General features: G+C 45.7%; 1 protein-coding gene across 42 annotated transcripts in view; it reads left to right on the top strand.

Moving 5' to 3' along the window:
* The window catches only part of NRCAM (neuronal cell adhesion molecule), a 300157-nt gene that overhangs the window by 236056 nt on the left and 40525 nt on the right, over window positions 1–23576 (top strand). For all 42 annotated transcript variants that reach the window (XR_010590368.1, XR_010590369.1, XM_065556848.1 and 39 more), the window contains 6 exons: window positions 191–388; window positions 502–572; window positions 1428–1653; window positions 1969–2084; window positions 19232–19436; window positions 19702–19824. Coding sequence is in view for 40 of the 42 variants with exons in the window: in XM_065556848.1 (XP_065412920.1) it covers window positions 191–388; window positions 502–572; window positions 1428–1653; window positions 1969–2084; window positions 19232–19436; window positions 19702–19824 (939 nt within the window). In the remaining 2 variants the exon portion in view is untranslated. The remainder of the gene's footprint in view (window positions 1–190; window positions 389–501; window positions 573–1427; window positions 1654–1968; window positions 2085–19231; window positions 19437–19701; window positions 19825–23576) is intronic.

Consider the following 23576-nt stretch of genomic DNA (forward strand, 5'->3'; position numbering starts at 1 on the left):
CTTGCTAAGGACTGCTTGTTCAGTTTGTTCTCTAACTTATTTATTATAATTTCAACTTTATTTTAAAAATATTTAGTGTAGATTGGATTGCTGACTTATGATTATTTCATTCATCAATGACTGTGCTAGTCTCTGATGCCTAGGAATGTTATAGTTCTGACGTATAATTGAACTCAATTTTTGTTGACAGATTTTGTCATTGAATATGAAGATGGAATGCATGAACCAGGGGTATGGCATTACCAGGCAGAAGTCCGTGGGACTCAGACAACTGTACAGTTAAAGCTGTCTCCATATGTTAACTATTCATTCCGTGTAATAGCTGTCAATGAGATTGGTAGAAGTCAGCCAAGTGAAGCATCTGAACAATACCTAACAAAAGCTGCAAGTAAATAAACATTACCATTTACCAGTAATCAATTTACTCTTTAGATGCCATTGAATGATTTAGAACTCAAAGAACAGTCGGGCCTTACTCAATTATAAATATTTAACTTTTAGAGCCAGATGAAAATCCTTCCGGTGTTCAAGGGATAGGATCAGAACCCGATAATTTGGTGATTATATGGGAGGTAAGTTTTTTAGCCTATATGTAACATTTTCTAGAAAATAAAAATATCAACTTTAAACAAATTAATAGATGTTATAGTTGGTGCTTGAGACAAAATAAAAATCCACTAATTTGTCTGAACCTTTCCCCTTTCTTAAATAGGGGGGAAAATGTAAATAAATACAGTGAGAAATATACTTTCAGAGGACTGTTTCCTCCTTGGTTAATTAGTGGTTTCTCCATCTTCCTGACAGACTCATTAATTTAGGATAACTTGAAGAGTTTTCATGCATTAAGATTAAAATATATACATAGTATCTTAGATCAGTTAGCTTCATAATTTTAGAATGGATTCAGATTTAAATCCTAACTCTTCACTAAGCTTCATTATAAACTAAATTATCATTATACCTTCCTACTTCAAGCTCTTTGTGGATGCATTGTACTGACACTTACAAGGCAAGAATTCTGATTCTGTTTCTAAACACAGATTCCCAACTACCCATTACTGCAAAGTCATCTTCCCATATCAGCTTTGAAAAGGTTCCAGCTCTCTGGGAAATATATTTTATAATAACTTATTTTAGCTCTTTCATAGTAGCTCTCTTCCACGACTGAAGAAAACTGACAACAAGACTATATTTACATCAGTTAGCTTGCATGATTACACCAGCATAAAAATGAAACAGCATAATACAGAAGTTTCAATAGCATTACACTGGTAGAAAACTGGGGGAACCACATGGTGAATCAGGCTCATTTTTACACCTTGGTTCTTCTTTAGAAGCCTATGATTTTGTTATTATCCTGGATTGCTCTTCTTTACAAATGTTATAAAATAATGTTAATGCATTCATTTCTCTTTTTTTCATTTTAGCCTTTAAAAGGTTTTCAGTCCAATGGACCAGGTCTTCAATACAAAGTCAGTTGGCGTCAGAAAGATGTTGGTGATGAGTGGACTTCTGTTATAGTTGCAAATGTTTCAAAATATATTGTATCTGGTACACCAACCTTTGTTCCATATGAGATAAAAGTACAGGCTTTAAATGACTTAGGATATGCACCAGAACCTGCAGAGGTGATTGGACATTCTGGGGAAGACTGTAAGTTTCTCAGACTGACTGACTTGTGCTAATTAAAAATATCCAAATACAAAGTCACAGATGGATTAAAAAAAGGCCATTGAAAATTTGTGGGAGGGAATTTTTCTCTCATGTAATAAATGAAAATTGTAAACTTCAAATCTTTGGAGGATAGTCAGAGGCTTCATAAACCTCAGCGGTATGAATATTGAGGCCCACTTTCGACAAACAGTTTTAAATGAGCCAACAGTGTGACCCATTCCTTTATGAGTGTATTATCTGTTCATATAGTCTCTGATTATAATCTGGGATTCGTTGCATCTCTCTCCCACACAGTACCAATGGTTGCTCCAGGCAATGTGCAGGTGCACATTGTTAACAGCACATTAGCCAAGGTGCACTGGGACCCCGTTCCACTAAAAACTGTCCGAGGACACCTTCAAGGATACAGGGTAAGTAACGGTAGAAGCTTTTATATCCTCTTCTATCAAAATAAAATTCTCTTAATGTGTATATGTGTTTGGGAGGGAGGTAACTGCAATTTTAAATGAGTATTTTAGGTTTTTTATTATACCACAATTTTGGTTGATAATTTGTTGACATAATATACTTAAGACAAATATGTAAGGCAATTAACTTATTCTTGCATGGAATTTTGGTTAAAAATAATTATCACTGTGCAAAATCAATATAGCCCATATTACAAGGATTAAAATCTGATTATATAAGTGTAGCGCCCTTCTCTACCTGGTTACCTCCTTTAATGCCAACCCGTTTACAGGTTTTGATGGACAGGTCTGTGTTCTTTTGGATCCCGCCACCCACTTTCATTTTTTCCTATGAAATTATTTGACGATGCCTCAACCCTCCTCACTCCTTCCTGGCAGGGTCACCAGGGCAGAGTGGGAGGAAATTTCTAACTACAGAGTAATCCCCACTTACTTGCCAGATAGTTGGAGACTTCCAAGAAATAACACAAACACATGAAAATATATTCAACACAATAATTATATTAAACAGGAGACAAATACAACATAACAGGGTGAAACACTATTTTTAGGGTCACCGGTGCCCACACAGAAAATACCCGTGACTTGATGTAGCAAATGTAAAATTAGTGTCCCGTTGGTATGCGTACTTTGCTGGGGCCCTTGATGACCTATAACCACAAAATTCTTCTCTGCGGTGGTTTAGCAGTGTGGCTGACTGAGTTCAGTACAGCCCAAAGGACTCTCAGGTGGGAGGAGGTGGTAAATCCCTTCACAGGTGTAATATGCAGCAGGTTATAAAATCCTCAAACCCTGACTCCCTGGCTTGAGGACACAATTCAGGGAGTAGGGGGTCCCCAAAACAAATTCCCTGACTAACTAACTAAAAGATGGTGCATTCACAAACTCCATGAATGATCTTCGAAGGTTTGAAGATGACACTGGACTCCTCAGTCACTGCAGAGAGGCTGCTGTCTGCTGGCAGGGATCCTCCTCAGGCAGGAATCAGGCTGCGTCCGTCCCAGGATTTCCCCTCACCACAAAGGGGTGCAGGGCTCAAGGTGTAGGTTATACAACTACACTAACATCCACACTGTAGCCACCTAGCCCAGCCTCCAGTCACACACTCAGCAGGCAGCTTCCCTGGACTAACATAGGGTTACCATATTCAAACATTTAAAAAAGAGGACACTCCACGGGGCCCCGGTCCCGCCCCTGGCCCTGCCCCAACTCCGCCCCTTCCCTGGCCCCGCCCCAACCCCACCCCTTCTCCGCCCCCATTCCAACCCCTTCCCCAAAGTCCCTGCCCCAACTCTGCCCCCTCCTCTGAGCACCCCGCATTCCCCCTCCTCCCTCCCGCTCTGATCTTGGTTGGGGGTTGCTAAGTGTTTCCCTGCTCCCCACTCGCCCTGCAGCCTCTATGCCCCTGCTTGCCTGCCCTGCTCCTCCTCACCCTGCAGCCTCTGCACCCCCCCGCCCCTGCAGCCTCTGTGCCCCTGCTCCCCACTCGCCCTGCAGCCTCTGCACCCCCCCCGCCCCTGCAACCTCTGTGCCCCCTGCTCCCCACTCGCCCTGCAGCCTCTGCACCCCCCCGCCCCTGCAGCCTCTGTGCCCCTGCTCCCCACTTGCCCTGCAGCCTCTGCACCCCCCCGCCCCTGCAGCCTCTGTGCCCCCTGCTCCCCACTCGCCCTGCAGCCTCTGCACCCCCCCTGCCCCTGCAGCCTCTGTGCCCCCTGCTCCCCACTCGCTCTGCAGCCTCTACACACACCCCCTGCAGCCTCTACACACACACACCCCACCGCCGCTGCCTGCCCTGCTCCCCCCGCTCACCCGGCAGAGGGAGAGCTGCGGGCTCCACGTGGACTAAACACTTCCACACTGCTCTGTTGGGGAGGAGGGAGCGGGGGAGGGGGAGGGACTCTGGCTGCTAGAGGCCCTAGTGGCTGCGAGCGGCTTTCAATCAGGCCAGGCATCCAATTAGCTGCGCCGCACTCCGCAGGAGGGGAAATCCTGGACATTTCTACTTCATTAGAAATCCCCCCCAGACGGCCATTTAAGGCTGAAAAAGCCGGACATGTCCGGGGAAACCCGGACGGATGGTAACCCTAGACTAACAGACAGAGCAGAGCTGACCATGTGGTGACTGGTCTCACCTAGGGAGCCTGGCTGGGGAAATTTCCCAGCAAACGCTGCAAATTGGGAATCATCAGTGGGGAAAGAAAAACCCAGCTGAGGGATCTGCTGTCAGGTCCCTAGAGGCCTGTTCTCAGGGGGAACCCTGCATGCAGGCCTGGGTCTCACCAGCCAGTCCAGCCCTTTTCCTGGTTGGCTCCAGACTGACTACAAAATGGCTTCTCCCTGGGAGGGCCTGTCACTCCCTATTGGTTGCTGGGCAGACTCTGAATCTGCCTTGGCTCCCCCTCCCTACCAGGGACAGTGTGCCTCTCCCTGAGCTGCCAGCAGACAGAGTCCCAGGAATCTAGGTAATCTCCTTGGGGGTTACAGGTTTCAGAGTGGTAGCTGTGTTAGTCTGTCAGCAAAAAACAATGAGGAGTCCTTGTGGCACGTTAGAGACTAACAAATGTATTTAGGCATAAGCTTTCGTGGGCTAGAACCCACTTCATCGGATGCATGGAGTGGAAAATACAGAAGGTGGTATAAATACATGAAAGGATGAGAGTTGCCTTACCAAGTGTGATATATGCCATCATGTGCCAGCAATGCCTCTCTGCCATGTATATTGGCCAAACCAGACAATCTCGACACAAAAGAATAAATGGACACAAATCTGACATCAGGAATCATAACATTCAAAACCAGTAGGAGAACACTTCAATCTCTCTGGTTACTCAATAACAGACCTAAAAGTGGCAAGTCTTCAACAAAATAACTTCTAAAACAGACTCCAACATGAAACTGCAGAACTGGAATTAATTTGCAAACTGGACACCATCAGATTAGGCCTGAATAAAGACTGGGAGTGGTTGGGTCATTACAAAACCTAAACTTAATTTCCCCAATACTAATTTCCCCCTACTATTACTCACACCTTCTTGTCAACTGTCTGAAATGAGCCACTCTCATTACCAATTGAGAAGTTATTTTTCTTTCTTTGTTGTCCTGCTGTTGTTTGAATTGTCTCGTTCAACTGACCTCACACTTGGTAAGGCAACTCCCATCCTTTCATGTATTTGTCATCTGTGGCTCAGTAAAGGCTCAGTTTAAAAAGGGGGAATACAGGGAGTGGGGCGGAGGGGCTCCTGTGATAGTAGGCCTTGGAGCAGGGTGATGGTATGGAGGAGAACTGAAGAGGATCTGCGGGGAGCAGGGGAACTTCAGGTAGAGAGACACCAGGTTGCAGAAGGACATCAGGGAAATAGGCCCTGGATGGATCTTACATCTAGTTGGCACTCTCAAAAGAGCGGGAAAAGCCTGAGCAAAGTCCAGGAGGGTTGAAGAGTGTTAGCTAGAGAGGACAGACCCTAAGAGGAAGGGCTATCACCAGCTAAAGACTGGGTCAGATGTGGGTTTTTTTGGACCTATGTACTGCAGAAGGAGTCAGACTGTTACATGAATCAGTGGGAGGGTTAAGTCACTCCAAGACTTGCACAGTGTTGGAAGCTGTGTTGAAGACCCAGGATAGAAAACTGAAGCAGGGTGTCTCCAGCAGCGTGCCATAAGGGATATTCTCAAAGACTGCATTCTGCAACAATCTGGAAGAAAATACAAAATCATTACTGGTAAAATTTGCAGATGGCACAAAATAAATGGAGTCAGGAGTAAGACTTTTGGATAACACTGCATTGCATGGTAATACTTCCCAATAGGCCTAGTCCAACTCCCATTGAAATCAATGGAAAGCCTCACGTTGACTTCAGTGGGGGTTGGAGCAGGCCCAATCTGAATAACTACTTCACAAAGACAATGCACTTCAAATGTCATAGTTATTTGTATGGTTTACAAAGCAGTCAGTTACCTTTCGTGAGACAACAGCAAAGTCCTAAAGCCAAATTCAGGCCTTTCTGGAAAACAAAATGACTTCTATATTAGGATTACTGCATGTATTTACTGGAACTGATTTCAAACCTTTTGGTCACTGGATGTGCAGCATTACATTAGGAATGCGTACACAGCTCAATGGAGAAGGTGTGCCCAGCTGTCACATGACTGAGAGCCAGCCAGGGAATAGAAGGTCATGTGGGTAGCTGCAGTATGAAGCAGGTTACATCCAGCTCACCCGTGCACATTTGCAAAATGGCAAGTAGATCAGGCCCCTAGTTAATACCATTGAGTGCAGTGAATCATTCTGATTAAATACAAACACACACATTGTTTTAAGTGGTGCTGCTCCCCTTCTCCCTATTAATTTATAGTTCAGCCAGGAAAATGAATTAAAGTATGTGAATAATACACTTCTATCCCGATATAACGCGACCCGATATAACACTAATTCGGATATAACGCGGTAAAGCAGCGCTCTGGGGCGGCGGGGCTGCGCACTCCGGTGGATCAAAGCAAGTTCGATATAACGTGGTTTCACCTATAACGTGGTAAGATTTTTTGGCTCCCGAGGACAGCGTTATATCGAGGTAGAGGTGTATAACATATTCTCTTTGAACTTCGCATTCCCCTACCAAATCACCTTTTCTTCACCGATCAGAGCTCTGGCACCTTGTATTGCAGAGCCAGCACTGGGATTGTATTGCAGAGCCAGCACAGTTTCCAGATGAATAGACCACCTATTTGATCTGTTCTTAGTAAGGTTGTTTTGCATCACCTGGTAGAATGTTCTCCAAGTTCATTTCAGTCAGAGATAATTTTCAGCCTGACTGCTGACATTCCCATACTAAAGTGCTTTCAGAAAAGTTTGTGACTTCAACATTTCTGAAAATTAACATGTCATGATTCAGCCCTGGTTTAGCTTTGATTCTACTACTACCAGCAGGAGTTCAAGCTAAACTGGTCAGGAGGGTGAAAATTACCAGCATTTTTCAACACTGAACCTGTGTGAAAGGCTCATGTGAACCAAAATATTAGTGTATCCTTGTTTGGGTTTTTTTTCTTCTTTTTACTCTAAATATTTTTATTTCATATCTTCCTCATAGCAGATTTTATAACACTTGTAACTCTCCTTCTCTTGACCAATCTCTTTAGGTCACATTTGTCACTTATTCTACGTGCCATTGGCTCTCCTTTCTTTCCTTTTCTGTTACCAAATAAACTTTGGATTTGTAAAAATGCTGCCAAGCTGTTCAGAACAGATGAAAAATCCAAACTGATTACAACCTCGCCATAGGCTAAACACTGATTGATTTACTCATTCTGATCATAATACTTTTGTAGGAGTACTACAGAACGGAAGAAGTTTCAAGGTGTTTCAAGAAATGCTGTTGCATGAATCTGGTCAACCAGGGTTCAGTTTGTTGTTTTCCTACCTCAAATTCTGCCAACTACGTCTGTTCAAAACTGCAGGGCATAGAGTTACCCTTTCTATTGAAAACCAATAGAACCAATCTCTTTCCTTCAGAAGGAAGTCTCTTGCTCTTTTTATATTCTAAGTCTTCCCACAGTACCTTTTGCTGGAATAACAATATTATTACTTGCAAAGTAATAAAAACAAGTAGATCCTGTTATTACTATAATTGAAATCATTTACAGTTGATGTAATTGAAACTAAGAACAAGCTTAGCTTGATAAACTTAAAATCCTGATAGCAATATATATAACCCGATCCCTGACAGGATAGCATGACACTAGCACCTTTAAGTTGACCCCCTAAATAATCTAAAACTAAAACAAATTAGAAGTCACAATGACAAGAATAAGATTCTTAACCAAAGGCACCTGGTATTGCATAACAGATTTCTTTGTCTAAATGGGCTTTCCAGGACTAACAAAGTCCATCATTTCATATTCTTAATGGGTAAAATCCTGGCTCCATTAAATTCAATGGGAATCTTGCCATTGACGTCACTGGAGCTAGGATTTTACCCCATAAACCTTATTCTAGTAATTTTAGTGTGGGATCACACTCACAGCCTAACAGTGGCCCTGCAAAATAAATGTTGATATATTTGAGGGTGATGTTCCTAGGAGTAACACAGAATTTTAAGGGGGCAAATTTTAACACTCTCTGGAGATTGTTTTAAGGAGACTGAAAGGTAAAGTAAAAGGTGCCAAGGAGAATCTCAGTAATTATGCCAGGGAAGCTCACCTTCATTCTGGGAAAGTCTGAAGCCTCTTATCAAGAGAAGAGTGACACAGCACTAAAACAAATATACTCTGAGGGGGATTAAACCATCTCATTTATTAAGTCTGAAAGAACACCATTAGGCTAACTGAAATTTTTTGAGTAGTACTTAGCAGACACCAAAGAGTGTGCGTTGCTAGAGACACCCCCCATACAGTGAAAATCTTGACCTTTTGCTGAGTAAATGAATAGAGGTGAATCTCCAGCTCTGTCAATCCAGTTCCTTTCATGAGCACCCAGGAAAAACATGACAAGAATAAGAAAGGAGAAGCGCTTGAAGGAATCGGGGCTGAGGTATTCAAAACTGGGTTCATATTCACCAGAAAAGGACAGAGTAAGAGACTGAATTTGCTCAGCACCTCACCAGGTCAGTTTCAAGAGAGCACAATAGTTATTTGCCATGTGTAACATTCTAAAATTTTGAAGGTGGATGTCAGAAATGCCCTCCCCAGCAGTCAACTGTGAAAGAAGGGGGGAGGGATAGCTCAGTGGTTTGAGCATTGGCCTGCTAACCCAGGGTTGTGAGTTCAATCCTTGAGGGTGCCACTTAGGGATTTGGGGCAAAAATCAGTACTTGGTCCTGTTAGTGAAGGCAGGGGGCTGGACTCGATGATCTTTCAGGGTCCCTTCCAGTTCTAGGAGATAGGTATATCTCCATATTAAAAAAAAAATGAGCAGACAGCAGGGGAAGTAGGCAGTGTCTATTCATGGAGGGGCGGGGGCAGACACAAGAGAACGTACATGGCTGGTAGGGACATGTTATATTTATTTTGATGGAATACATGGCTCCAAAGAGTCAAAGGTGATAACATGACACAGTCACTGTCCACATTAACATTGTTAAACAAGGTCCAGAGTTTACTACAGAGAGGCCTGCTTAGTCCCATGGCAAACACACTATTAAAAATCCCTTTAACCTTTTATTAAAGATACAGAAAAAGAAAAACAGTTAAAGTGTTTGGAATGTAAAATATTAACTAAGCCTTTCATTTTAACAACCTCCCTTGTTCCTGTTCCCTTTCCCTTTAGCTGGAGTGAGTTTTTATAAGGAAAGGTTTCAGAGTAGCAGCCATGTTAGTCTGTATCCGCAAAAAGAACAGGAGTACTTGTGGCACCTTAGAGACTAACAAATTTATTAGAGCATAAGCTTTCGTGGGCTACAGCCCACTTCTTCGGATGCATATAGAGTGGAACATATATTGAGGAGATATATATACACACATACAGAGAGCATGAACAGGTGGGAGTTGTCTTACCAACTCTGAGAGGCCAATTAAGTAAGAGAAAAAAACTTTTGAAGTGATAATCAAGCTAGCCCAGTACAGACAGTTTGAAAGAAGTGTGAGAATACTTACAAGGGGAGATAGATTCAATGTTTGTAATGGCTCAGCCATTTCCAGTCCTTATTCAATCCTGAGTTGATTGTATCTAGTTTGCATATCAATTCCAGCTCAGCAGTCTCTCGTTGGAGTCTGTTTTTGAAGTTTTTCTGTTGTAAGATAGCCACCCGCAGGTCTGTCATTGAATGGCCAAACAGGTTAAAGTGTTCTCCCACTGGTTTTTGAGTATTATGATTCCTGATGTCAGATTTGTGTCCATTAATTCTTTTGCGTAGAGACTGTCCGGTTTGGCCAATGTTCATGGCAGAGGGGCATTGCTGGCACATGATGGCATATATCACATTGGTAGATGTGCAGGTGAACGAGCCCCTGATGGTATGGCTGATGTGATTAGGTCCTATGATGATGTCACTTGAATAGATATGTGGACAGAGTTGGCATCGGCCTTTGTTACAAGGATAGGTTCCTGGGTCAGTGTTTTTGTTCAGTGATGTGTGGTTGCTGGTGAGTATTTGCTTTAGGTTGCGGGGGTTGTCTGTAAGCGAGGACAGGTCTGTCTCCCAAGATCTGTGAGAGTAAAGGATCATCTTTCAGGATAGGTTGTAGATCTCTGATGATGCGCTGGAGAGGTTTTAGTTGGGGGCTGAAGGTGACAGCTAGTGGTGTTCTGTTATTTTCTTTGTTGGGCCTGTCTTGTAGGAGGTGACTTCTGGGTACTCGTCTGGCTCTGTCAATCTGTTTTTTCACTTCAGCAGGTGGGTATTGTAGTTTTAAGAATGCTTGATAGAGATCTTGTAGGTGCTTGTCTCTATCTGAGGGATTGGAGCAAATGCGGTTGTATCTTAGAGCTTGGCTGTAGACAATGGATCGTGTGGTGTGTCCTGGATGGAAGCTGGAGGCATGTAGGTAAGTGTAGCGGTCAGTAGGTTTCCGGTATAAGGTGGTATTTATGTGACCATCGCTTATTAGCACAGTAGTGTCCAGGAAATGGACGGCTTGTGTGGATTGATCTAGGCTGAGGTTGATGGTGGGATGGAAATTATTGAAATCATGGTGGAATTCCTCAAGGGCTTCTTTTCCATGGGTCCAGATGATGAAGATGTCATCAATGTAGCGCAAGTAGAGTAGGGACGTTAGGGGATGAGAGCTAAGGAAGCGTTGTTCTAAGTCAGCCATAAAAATGTTGGCATACTGTGGGGCCATGCTGGTACCCATAGCAGTGCCGCTGACTTGAAGGTATATATTGTCCCCAAATGTGAAATAGTTGTGGGTGAGGACAAAGTTTTAAACATTCTTAAAACTACAATACCCACCTGCTGAAAAAACAGATTGACAGAGTCAAGTCCACTCCCAAGATGTCACTGGTCACCCTGAGGTGAGGGTGAAGTGGAGCTTGAGGAAGTGGGGGCTGCTGTGGGGAAGTAGCCCAGGGAATTGAACATGTCCTGTTCCTAAAAGGTCAGCTACCATAACTGATACTATTAGGTTCCCTGGGCTGAGACTGGGAGACAACAGAGACTGTGCAAGGGAGGATAGCTTCTCCTCACTTCCCTCACTGGCTTATGATGAAAATGGCTCAGTAGACTATGACCCTTGTCTCTAGAGAGAGAAGGGTTAAGTGGAGGGTCAAAGTGAGCCTCTGAGCGAAATCCGTCAGGAAACGCAGGACCCACGGAGACAAGGACAACACACAATAGGGAAGAGAAAAGAACAGCAAAGAGAATATGCAGTTTATGTCTCTCGTGTTGATTCTCATTTGCATCCTCTTTGCTGGAGAACACAGGCACAATATGTGGTGTAACCAGCCACTCTGAGACCTGACAAACTTGTATCAGCATTGGGCTGTTTGGGCATTGCTTTTAGCTGTCTTTCTGGTCACAAGCTTACAGCAGTGTTCCAAAATATAGTCTTTGCTTTCTAAGAGACTCCCGTTAGACAAAAAGCAATAGGAGAAGGACAGGAAAGAGAAGAAATAAGGTAGGGAAGTAAAAGGACAAACAAGGGACGAAGTAACAGTCTCACATCCCAGGTGGGTTCAGGATTCAGCCAAAACCAGTGGAGGTGGTGATGTCATCTGGGTCTCTCTCTCCAGCCTGGGCTGATCAGAACATCTCTCAGGATCAGGATGACAAATGCCCAAAAGTGTAACAGTAGATCCCAGGTCTCCCAGGAGCTGGAGGAGTGGCAGCCATGATGGTGAAGCTTACTCCTTTCCTTTTTTCATTCAGTAATTGTTGCATTTGCTTTGATTTTTCTCCCTTAAGTCTTTTTTAAGGACACCAAAAGAGAGTGATGAGCAGACTAGCCTGTCCCCTCATTATTTTGTCCAGCAATTAAAGCTGGTTTCTGACATACTAATTTTGGTTATTTTTCAAGTAAATTCAGACATGTATTCCAACTACGAGTGTGCGCGCCCCATGTCTACTGGCCACCAATGTCTTACCGATACCAGTAGCCCCCATGGGCTCAGTGGGAAGCTCCTTCGTTCAAGTCAAAACCAAGATTGCCTACTCGTGTGACTTTGAGGGCTGCAGATCAGCTGCAAGTCCAGACGTCCATGGTTCCCTTTCCTGTGGAGCCACCAGAGTGTCCCCATCTGCAGATTCTACCTCAGGAGCGACACATCTGTGGCTCAGCCAACAGCCTCGTCCTTGTCCCCAGACAATGTGGTGTTGCCTGGTTCATCCTCCCCTTCCATCCTGGAGGGCTTCAAGGCATACCAGTACCTTTTACGCCGTGTGGCTGCATTCCTTGGTATTCAAGCAGAGTTTCTCCAGGAGAATACCCATAAACTCATGGACATTTTCCAGCCCTCTGTCCCTGGAAGGGTGGCCCTTCTAATTAACAAGGCGGTCTTCGAGCCTGCGAGAGCTTTTTGGGGTACACTGACCTCAGTACTGCCAGTGGCCAAGCGTTTGGAGAAGTGCTGTTTTATGCCTATTCAGGGATGCATGTGGTTCTGTTCCCATCTGGCCTAGAACTCCCTGGTGGTCATGGCGATGAATGACAGCCCAGCAGGGCAGATTCAAGTCCACTCCCAAGAACAGAGACTCTAAGCGCCTGGACCTTTTGTGAAGAAAGATATAGATCTCTTCTTCACTATAGATGAGGATCACAAACAAGCAAGCTTTGCTGGCTGAATATTACTTTCTTAATTAGTCAGCTATGGCCAAATTTGAGGAGCAATTGCCCAAGGCTTCAAAAGAGGAGTTTCGGGCATTTGTCTTTGAGGGCTGCTTGGTGGCCAAAACATCTCTGCAATCCACCCTTGATGTTGCAGACATTTCAGCCAGGGGCAATAACTATGAAGAGGACTTCCTGGCTCCAAAACTTGGGGATCGCTCTGGATATCCAGTAAGCGATTGAGGTCTTGCCTTTTGATGGCTGAACCTTGTTTTCAGACAAGACTGATGAAATCCTGCATTCCTTTAAGGATTGGAGGACTACTTTAAGGTATTTGGGGGTGTATGTGCCACCCTCACAGAGACTCCACTGCAGGACACATCATCAACAGCTGTACAGGCTGCAGCACCCATTTGTGCAGCCCTTCCCCCAAACAGCAAGATTACTCCAGGAAGAGGGACAAGTCTCATAAGAGGAAGCACTCGGTCTTGAGTGCCCTCTTTGGTGCATGCTAAGTAGACATTTTGACTTGTTGGACCAGAGCACTGTTCCAGTTGTTCTTCCTCCCTTGTCATCCCCCCATTCCTTTGAGGACATGCTGGCCCATTTTTACAATGCCTGGGTCTTGATTACCTCTGACAGCGGGGTCCTAGACACTGTCAGATCTGGCTGTGCCATCCAGTTCTTCTCCAAGCCCACTTGCCCCCCCACTTCCCCATCCTTCTTCGGGGACCCCCTCTCATGAGACACTGCTCTTTGAGCGGGTCAGCTCTCAGCTAGCATTGGGAGTGGTGGAAGAGGTATCCTCCCTGCTTTGTCTCAGAACAACTGGTTCACTGCTCTGGACCTTCAAGATGCTTATTTTCATGTGACCATTCTGCCGAATCACAAGAAGTTTCTTCACTTCATGGTAGGAGACTGACAGTTTCAGTGCACAGTGCTTCCGTTTGGCCTCTCTTCTCCGCCCCCCAAGTCTAAACCAAATGCATGGCCATAGTCATGGAAGAAAATCCATATCTTCCCCTACCTCAACGACTGGCTGCTGAAGGATGGCTCCAGAAGGGAGGTTCTTGCCCATATTGATACCTTGCTATGTTTACTCAACCTCTTTGGACTCATTTAAAACACCGTGAAGTCAGCCTTGGCTCCCGCTCAGCAAACAGAGTTCATTGGGCCCTGCTAGATTCCACGAGGTTAAGGACATTTCTGCTGACCAGCCACTTCCAGGCAATTCGACAGATGTGTCTTGATCTGCAATCACAACCGTTTACAACAGTCGGCATGTGTCTGACCATGTTGGGCCAGGTGGTACAACTCACCAGGTTGTGTGTTTGCCCTCGTCAGATGTGGCTCAGGATGGTTTACTGCCCTGCCCTGCATTCTCTGGACAGGTTGGTTCACCTTCCTCCATCATTCCTGGAGTCCCTGTGGTGGTGGGAGTCCCCATGCAATGTGTGCAAGGCATCCCCTTCACTTAACACTCTCCGACCAAGTCACCGGCTACCAACGCATCCCTTCTGGATTGGGGGAGCATCTGGACTTGTTGAGGGTGCAGCCTCTGGTTGGGACAGGAGGTCTTGCTCCACATCAATGTGCTGGAGCTTTGGGCCATCCACAATATATGTCGTACCTTCTGGGACCATATCAGATGTTCAGTGGTTCACATACTCACGGATGATACCACCACAACTTACTGTGTGAACAAACAAGGGGGAGCTCGCTCCAGATCACTCTGCCTGGAGGTGATCAACTTGTGCCAGTTCTACATTGAAGAAGAAATCACCCTGTAATAGGTCCGTGCCGGGGCTCGACCCTCCTGGGTGGGAGGGGAGCCACACCGACTCACTACTGCTGGAAGTAAACAGCCAGTTAGTTCAGAAGCTCTGGCCCTCCGGTGCAGGGGCGGAGCAAAACCGACAGCTAGCTCAGGGCTCAGGCCCTCAGACAGGGGCTGAGCAGGCAACCGTGAGTTCAGGGCTCAGGCCCTCTGGTGCAGGGGCTGATCCGACAACAGTTAGTTCAGGGCTCAGGCCCTCTGGTGCAGGGGCTGAGCAGACAACAGTTAATTCAGGGCTCAGGCCCTCTGGTGCAGGGGCTGAGCAGACAACAGTTAATTCAGGGCTCAGGCCCTCTGGTGCAGGGGCTGAGCAAGCAAACAGTTAGGGAGCCCAGGCCCTGGATCAGGGCGGGGCACACACAGTTACAGCTCAGGCCCTTGAGTGCAGGGGCTGAGCAAGCAAACAGTTGGGGAGCCCAGGCCCTGGATCAGGGCGAGGCACACACAGTTATAGCCCCTGCTCCTTGGGTGCAGGGGCTGAGCAAGCAAACAGTTAGTACGCCCAGGCTCCTACAGCCGAGCGTTAGGTGAGGGGGAAGCCTGCCACCCGTGAGCGGGGTGGCAGGGGGGAACGCAGGCCCACCCACTCCACTGCGTTCCAGCCCGGGGCCCTAGCAGCGGTTACTACCGCTGCTGGTCAGTGGGGTATCCTGACCGAAACACACTGACATTGGCTCACATTCGTCTGCAGCCTGACCGGGGTCGGCTACCCCCGGGCTACTTCCAGGTTCCCCCTCAGGGCCTACCTCGTTCGTGGCACCGGGCCCGGGCCAGTCCACCAGCATGGGCTCCTCTCGGCCAGGGCTTGGTGGCAGGTCCAGCAGCTCCGTGGGGAAATCTGGCCAATTGCACTCGGGCGGCTCCTCCGGGTAACAGCAGGGGCGGAGGGGCTCTGGTGCGGTCTCGCCTTCAGGGTTAGTGTGGGGGGGTTCCAAGGGTTCCTCCCAACGACAGGAGCGGACGGGCTCCGGCGGCTCCTCCTCGTAGTGGGCCCAGGGCAGCTCCGGCTAGTCAGGGCACTGGCCTCGGGGGTCTCGCGGCCGGGAGCTCCCGGCCGCACGTCTACTCCCTGTGGTGGCTGGCCGCTGACTGAGCTCCGGCGGCCGGCCTTTATACTTCCTGTTCCGCCCCTTGACTTCCGGGGGGCGGGAACAGGCGGCGGTGGCTCCACCCACTCCGGTGCCTGCAAGGGTGCTCCCTCTTCTGGGCAGGAGGGGAGCCACACCGACTCACTACACACCCCAATAGATGTCTACTTACCAGGGATCCAGAACCACTTTGCATATCATCTCAGCAGGTTTTTCTCCCCGAGCTACAAATGGTCCCTGAAGGCGGAGGCCCTTTGGATGGTTTTCACAATGTGGGGCATCCCCACGATCAACCTCTTTGCAGTGCGGGAAAACAGGAAGTGTCACCTATTCTGCTCTTGAAGGGGCTCAGCCTGTGCTCCCTCTCCGATGCTTTGCACTACAGCTGGCAGTCAAGGCTGCTGTACTCATTCCCCAGGTCATTGCCAAGCTCAAGGTGGATCGAGGCAGGCTCATCCTGATCACCCTATCATGGCTAAGACAGTGCTGATTTTGGGACCTCCTCACTCTGTCAGTTCAGCATCCCATGCCACTTCCTTTCTTTCCCAACCTCCTCACACAGGACTGCAGCTGCACCTTGCATCCAGCGATCAGCCTCTTGCACCTTATGGTGTGGCTGCTGCATGACTGAACAAGGAGGAAAAATATTGCTCGGAGGTTGTCTAACAGGCCCTACTTAACAGTAGGAAGCCTTCCACTAGAATAGTCTACTTGGCGAAGTGGAAGAGGTTTTCCATATGGTCTTTGGCCCGTGGAGCCATCCAGCAGAGACTTCCATCCAGGACGTATTGGAGTACCTGCTACACCTTCAGGAATCTGGTTTAGCACTCAGTTCTCTAAGAGTGCACTTGGCAGCAATATTGGCATTTCATCCATCTCTCCAAGGAAAATTGATTTTCTCCAGTGCCATGGTGATGAGATTTCTGAAAGGACTTCTCCACCTGCATCATCCAGTACTAAAGCCAGTTGTGGGACCTGAACACAGTTTTAGCAGCTCTACTGGGGCCTCCATTCAAGCCTCTTGCTTCGTAGCCACTGCCTTTCCTGTCTCAGAAAACAGCATTCTTGATGGCCATTACCTCTGCCAGGAGGGTGGGTGAGTTGCTAGCCCTAATGGTAGGGTCTCCTTACATGCAATTCTCCAAGGATAAGGTTATGCTCTGTCCACATCCCAAGTTTGTGTGCCAGGTGGTGTCTCAGTTTCAATTGAACCAGGTGGTATATTTGCCTGTATTTTTCCCCAAGCTGCATTCCTCCCCTGAGGAGCAATGCCTCCATATGTTAGATGTTAGATGCTGTCTAGCCTTTTATCTGACCAGGACCGAACAATTTTGTGCTTTGGCTGGCCTGTTTTGTATCCTATGTGGACTGCATGAAGGGACAAGCAATCTCTTTGCAGACCATCTCTAGATGGGTAATGTCTTGTATCAAGACTGCATATCAGATAGCATCAGCTACGCCTCCTCAACAGATATGGGCATGTTCGACGAGAGCACAGGCAATGTCAGTAGCATTACTCAATGACCTTTCCATATTGGACATTTGTCGGGTGGCCTCAGGGGCGTCCATACATACACTTACGGATCATTACGCGATCACTGCTTCTTCCAGAGCAGACACTAATGTCAGAAGAGCGGTCCTGTGATCCTTACTCAGATAGACTCAGAGCCCCACCTCCAGGTGGGGGTACTGCTCACTGGTCACCTAGTTGAAATACACGTCTACATCTACTCGAAGAATAATAATTGGTTACTTACTGTAATTGGGTTCTTTGAGATGGGATGCAGATGTATATTCCACAACCCACCCTCCGTCCCCTGTGCTTCAGAGTCTTCCCTGGATGTTCAGTGTGAAGGAACTGAGAGCGATTGAGGCAGTGCTGCCTTATATAGGGGAGGGACTGCGGACACAAGGCGTGAGCACCGCCCCTTTACGGTTACTGGTAGGCAAAAGTCTCCAGTTCTGGCACATGGGGTGCGCACACCTATTTGGAATACACGTCTCCATCACATCTCAAAGAACCACAGTTACAGACCCAGTAAGTAGCCATTTTTCATTGATTTCTGGTCCCACACGTGTCTTGTTTATCGGACATGATCTTAACAAAGTCTTGAGTAATATCAACAAGCCTTTTTGTTAAGGCTAATTCAGTCTTTCTTTCTCCTTTTTGCACCCGTTCCCATCAACATTTATTGTCATATGTGATTGGAACCATTTGTAAACTTTTGTCAGTGTTCCCACAGTTGGTTCACAATAAGGGTATATTTGTCGGGTGATTTATTACAACTGGGGGCTACCTTCTGCCACTTCTGCTGCCTTTCCATTGGCTGGACATGGGGGAATGGACTCACTGGTTAATTGTTATACTTAGTACAATATTGGTGCTGTTATTTAGGATGCTGCAGTCTGACTAATTGTCCATTTTGGGATCAGGAAGGAATTTTTTCCCATTGGACCAAATTGGTAAGAGGGCCTGGTCTGGTGGATTTCTTTGCCTTCCTTGCAACATCATGGAGGCTATAGCATTAAGACTTTAAAAGGCTTAACATTAGGAAAGTAAGACTGCTTAGCTTGCCTTGTGGCTGGTTTCCAATTTGGATAAGGATAAAAGGGACCAGATCCCAGGGGTAAATGAGACCTGGGATTGTGGTGGTGGACCTTTCGCCGATTGGAAAAAGGGGAGACCTGAAGTCCTTCCTTGGGAGCCTCTTACCCCTCCATGTTGGGGAGGTGGAGAGGATTCAAAAATGAGCTGAGTCCTAGGGATGAGCCTAGTTATTAGTTCTGTGGTGGGAGTTCTGAACACCACAATGTTAAATGCTTGGTATGAGTGCACGGGAGGCAGGGCACATAATGCCCCTCATCACTGTTAAATAAAATGGCTGTCTGCTTAAAATTCATCCCAAGTGTCTGTTCATTCACTTTCATGTATCTATCCCTCATTAAAGAGGGTTAAGCATTCAGAAGCAAGAGAACATGAATTGATGTGAAGAAAGAACACCCTCTACAACAGCTCAGGGGGAAAGTTCCTTTTAAAAAATTTTTTTTTATGTAAAATGAACTGCAAAAGAAGCTTCATTGGTTATCCTCAGCCTGTCTCAGACTGAGACCCAGATCCTGCAGTGAGATGAAGGCAGGCAGACTCCTGCACCTGTGTGGATTTTGTTGCAGGACTGGATTGTAGGTCTCCTTTGATGATTTGCCTATCACTCCAGACTAGAACAATCCCTTGTGTCTTTCACACACAAACATGTCTGCAAGATTCTGAAAGTCACAGTCTGATCCTTGGTCTGCTTCTGGGACAGTGCAACTGTGCACTGCCCCTTACATGGAGTTTGCTGAAAAGCCACTCTCTAGTCCTAAGTAACCACCTTTTAAAATGTAGTTAGGTATTCATGAAAAGAACCATAGCTACCAGTTTGCAAAACTGGAACACCAAAATACTCACTACAGATTTTTTTTTTAATGCGTAGATTTACTACTGGAAAGTACAGAGTTTATCTAAAAGAAGGCGGCGGCATGTGGAGAAAAAGATTCTGACATTCAGTGGAAACAAGACACATGGAATGTTGCCAGGACTGGAGCCTTATAGTTCTTACAAGCTGAATGTTAGAGTTGTTAATGGTAAAGGGGAAGGACCAGCAAGCCCTGACAAATTATTTAAGACTCCTGAAGGAGGTATGAAATGAGGAAATTAAGGTATAAAACTAAGCTTAGTAAGTTCAAAAATAGCATGTTGTAAGATTGTTCTTAAATTTTAAACTTTCTTGGGTAGCTGAAAGAAATAAAATTGAGGGTTTATATTAGGCACGATATTAAACATTATGTTTGTATGTACAAAAGTGAAAGCAAATGTAAGGGTGATACAGAAGTTATGCCATAGTATTTTATAAGACATTCCAGTGCCATATACTTAGCATTTACCATATATTCTTCTTACAAGTTCCTAGCGCACCTTCCTTTTTGAAGATTACTAATCCAACACTGGACTCTCTCACTTTGGAATGGGGTCCACCTACTCACCCAAATGGTGTTTTGATAGCGTATACACTAAAGTTTCAACCAAGTAAGTAAATAATGGTAAAATCAAAAACCTGTCTCAAACCACCTGCCTGCTGAATACTAATTTATATCCTTAATTCAGTAGTTTTTTTCACAATTTACAACAACTATGTGGTATACCTTCTATAAATTAAAAATAAATCATACCGAATCTTATATTTGTTAAAATATGGTAAAGGTTGATCTACATTGACAATGGTCGCAATTGGAAGAGTTCATCCTTTGGGCTACAACTGTGAGCTTTTTATTGATTTGTACTTCTCTACAATTAATTGATCCATGCTTCATCCCAAAATGCAAGTAAAAGATGATGTGTAACTGTCAGCTAAACAATAAACAAGTCATGGAATATCCTCTCAATCTAGACTGGAAAGCCACTAACCTGTCCTCCTTCAGATCCCCACTTCTACCATGATGTCTACAGTAAATAGCCAACTGATAATGGTTAGGCAGGATAATGGTGTTATCAAGATTTTGGTTTTATTTACATCTTAGAACTAAACCCCTCAAAACTCCAAAAACTTTTGAATGAATCAAGTCCAACTAATTGTCCTTCCTCCTGCATTCCTTCCATTTATTTGTCTCATCTACTTCAAATGTTTCTATCTTAAATTAGATGTTAAGTTCTTTGTGGCAGGAACCATTTCTTTATATGTACAATATGTCCTTGACCCTGACTTGGGCTCCTGGAAGCAATGTAATTCTTAGAAATGATAGCAGAAATACAGTATTGTTACTGTAATAAATACAGTTGAGCTCTCTGCTATGATCATGATAAATATCTGACATGTAGCATATATCATACACTTGGATCCTTTTATAAAACTTACTAACTGATTTTACATCGAATATATAGTAATTACTTCATCCACCACTGGAGATCAGAGAGCTCTGTGATAAAATGTAACAACAATGGTTCAACAGAACACAGTATCATTACACAACACTTCTGGGATAGAAAGTACTCTCCCCAGTTGACATGTGTGGGGAATGTAGGTAGGCAGAATATAATTTTGCAAAAATTGTCAGATTTATCATGACTACAAATGGTCTGGAATTGTTTCATCTATTTTCTGAAAGACTGAGTCCCTAAGAGTCATCTTGTTTGTCTTTCAAGTACAGTTGAAAAGTAATGACCACTTTTACCATGTGCGTACAAACCAGATGGGACAGCATGGCCGGCATCTGTGACTTGAGGCAGAGTGCCGGGAGAGCATGCCTGCAATGATCTGACTGTGGCACTGGCTACTGCGGAGAGGCAAGGGAGCCTTGGCCCTGAGAGGGAAGAGCGGGAGCTGGGTGCCCTCCTCAGGCAAAGCAGCCCGCAGTGCCTTTGCATAAAAATATAGTTCTATGAGTGGCCACCTCTGCTTGGCAAGAGATAAATAGGAGAGTGGAGGGAGAAACCTATACACCAGGGGGCAGCACCCATGACCCCACCCTGCCCTGGGGCAGGAGGCAGACCCCAGGAGAGGGGCACCTTGATGATGATCCAGCGCTCCCCTGAGCAAACAGGGGGCATGGTTAGGAGCCAGAGGAGGGAAAGGCTGACCTATTCAAACTGGTGGCAGGAGCACCGAGCCCCTCAGTGAGGGCCTGCAGGTTGTGACTGGCCAGGACTTCTGGTGCAGGGCAGGCTGTTCTGGGCAAGCCAAGTGATTTCAGGCTCTGATTAAGGGGGGACTGGAAGGGGCTAAGACCAGGGCTGGCGCTTCCACTGGGCGACCCTAGGCAGTTGCCTAGGGCAGCAGGATTTGGGGGGCAGCATTTTGCTGCCCTCGGCGGAAATTCGGTGGCGGGGGGTCCTTCTGCTCCGGGTCTTCGGTGGAAATTCGGCGGCAGGTCCTTCACTCACTCTGGGACCCGCCACCGAAGTGCCCTGAAGACGCAGAGCGGAAGGACCCCCACCGCCAAATGCTCAGAGGAGGAGCGCTGCCGCCTAGGGCGGCAAAAACCCTGGCGCCGCTCCTGGCTGAGGCAGTGCTGCTGGGAGGCAGTGGTGCCCTGCCCCCCTCGTGAACTGTCAGTGGAGGGAGACTGGGGGCCCCCATGGCTGGGATTGTGCCACGGATCACCCCACATGGCTGCAAGAGGCGCTGGCAGCCAGAGAAAATGGTCAGTTCTACCGTTGGAGCTGTGAGACTATGATGGAGGGGCCCTGACCCCTCTACCTCCCAAGCATGGTGATCAGAAGGAGGGCCTGGCGGGAGGTGGTGGGGGTTACAGCAACTGGCATAAGTTCTTTTTGTGCCCGCGCTTGGTCTGCAGGGCAGCCCACGTGGCCATCTCAAACACCTTGTGCATCCCATCCTTCCTACTGGCTGAGTACTCCAGGTGGCCGAAGGTGTATTTAATTCATTATCAATGTGAAGGGAAGACTTCCACCTGCTGCATCACAAACACTCCTTCATGTAGAGCTGGAGTTTTCTTTGCTGGTATCTCCTAGAACAACTGCCTACGCCTGATCCTGCAGAGCTGGTGTAATATGAAAAGATGTCTGTATTGACGGGCTCTAGCTGCAGGTTCATCTGAGTGGTTTTTTTATTGTTTAGTTGATAATTGCACATACATACCTTTTTATTATATTTTGAAAGGAAGCATGAATCATTTTGCCAAAAAATAAAAAACCTGTTGGACCATATATAATATGCACATATGTGCATATATTTACAGTTTATGAATGTTCAAGTCAACACTGTGAATATAAAAAAAAACCTAGTGGCAACATGATGCTTGTCCTATTTGGAATGTTTTATTCACTGCATATGGGGTTCATTTGACTGTGGAGTGTGTGTGTGTGTGTGTGTGTGTGTGATTACAAATGTGTGTTGTATGACAGTACAGTACTGTACAGTAATGACAGTAATGAGGACCTTTAATCACGTAATCATCTACTGATATCAGAAAGTATCTTAATTTTAATTCATCTCCAAGATGGCTTCTCACTCAGCCCTGCCCTTGGGATGCACTTGTCTCCGGCTATGCACCTAGAATCATTTGGAGCCATAAGTGCCTCCCACATAAAAAACTCCCAGCTGCCTCAATTTCTGTTCAACTGCTGCAATAGCTTGGCACCAGTTAGCAATCATTTGACTATTTTTGTCCCAACATTTAGTGTGTTTTATTCTTAGGTAGGTAGTTTAGCATATTCATTAGGTTTTAGCAGTTTTTTAGGATAAATTTTTCAAAAGCACATAAGTCCCATTTTCAAAAATGACACAGGTGTCCCAGTTTCATAAGTGACTTTCAAAGTGACTTACACTCCTAAGTGCCTGAACGTCAGATTATTCAAAGGCATTTAGGCACCTAACCTATGTAGACACTTTTGAAAATCCCACTAGAGAACTATCTTCATCCTTAGGCCCTTAAATACCTTTGAAAATCTGTCAAAAAGTCATTTTTCAAAATGGGGCTTAGGCTCCTAAGTCACTTAGGTGCTTTTGGAAATGTTGCCCTTAGTCTTTTTACTGGTAAAAATATCTCCCTGTCTCCCTGACATTCTCAGGAGTGAGTAAACTGCACCTTATGCCCCCTACACAGCCACACAAGCCTAGCCTCTATCCAGCATGTAGCTGATTTATCAAGTCAGATAGCAGAAGTTACAGTATTTATCATTTCTGGAATCAGAAAATGAACAGCACTGTAGAGAAATTTGAAAAGAAAGGCAGTACCTGGTATAAAATGTTTTAATTAACACAACTGTAATATAGATTGTGTTCCTAATTAGATATTCAAAGATAAACCATCTAACTCTTT

Source organism: Chrysemys picta, chromosome 1 (assembly GCF_011386835.1).
Source record: "Chrysemys picta bellii isolate R12L10 chromosome 1, ASM1138683v2, whole genome shotgun sequence".
Lineage (NCBI taxonomy): Eukaryota > Metazoa > Chordata > Testudines > Emydidae > Chrysemys > Chrysemys picta.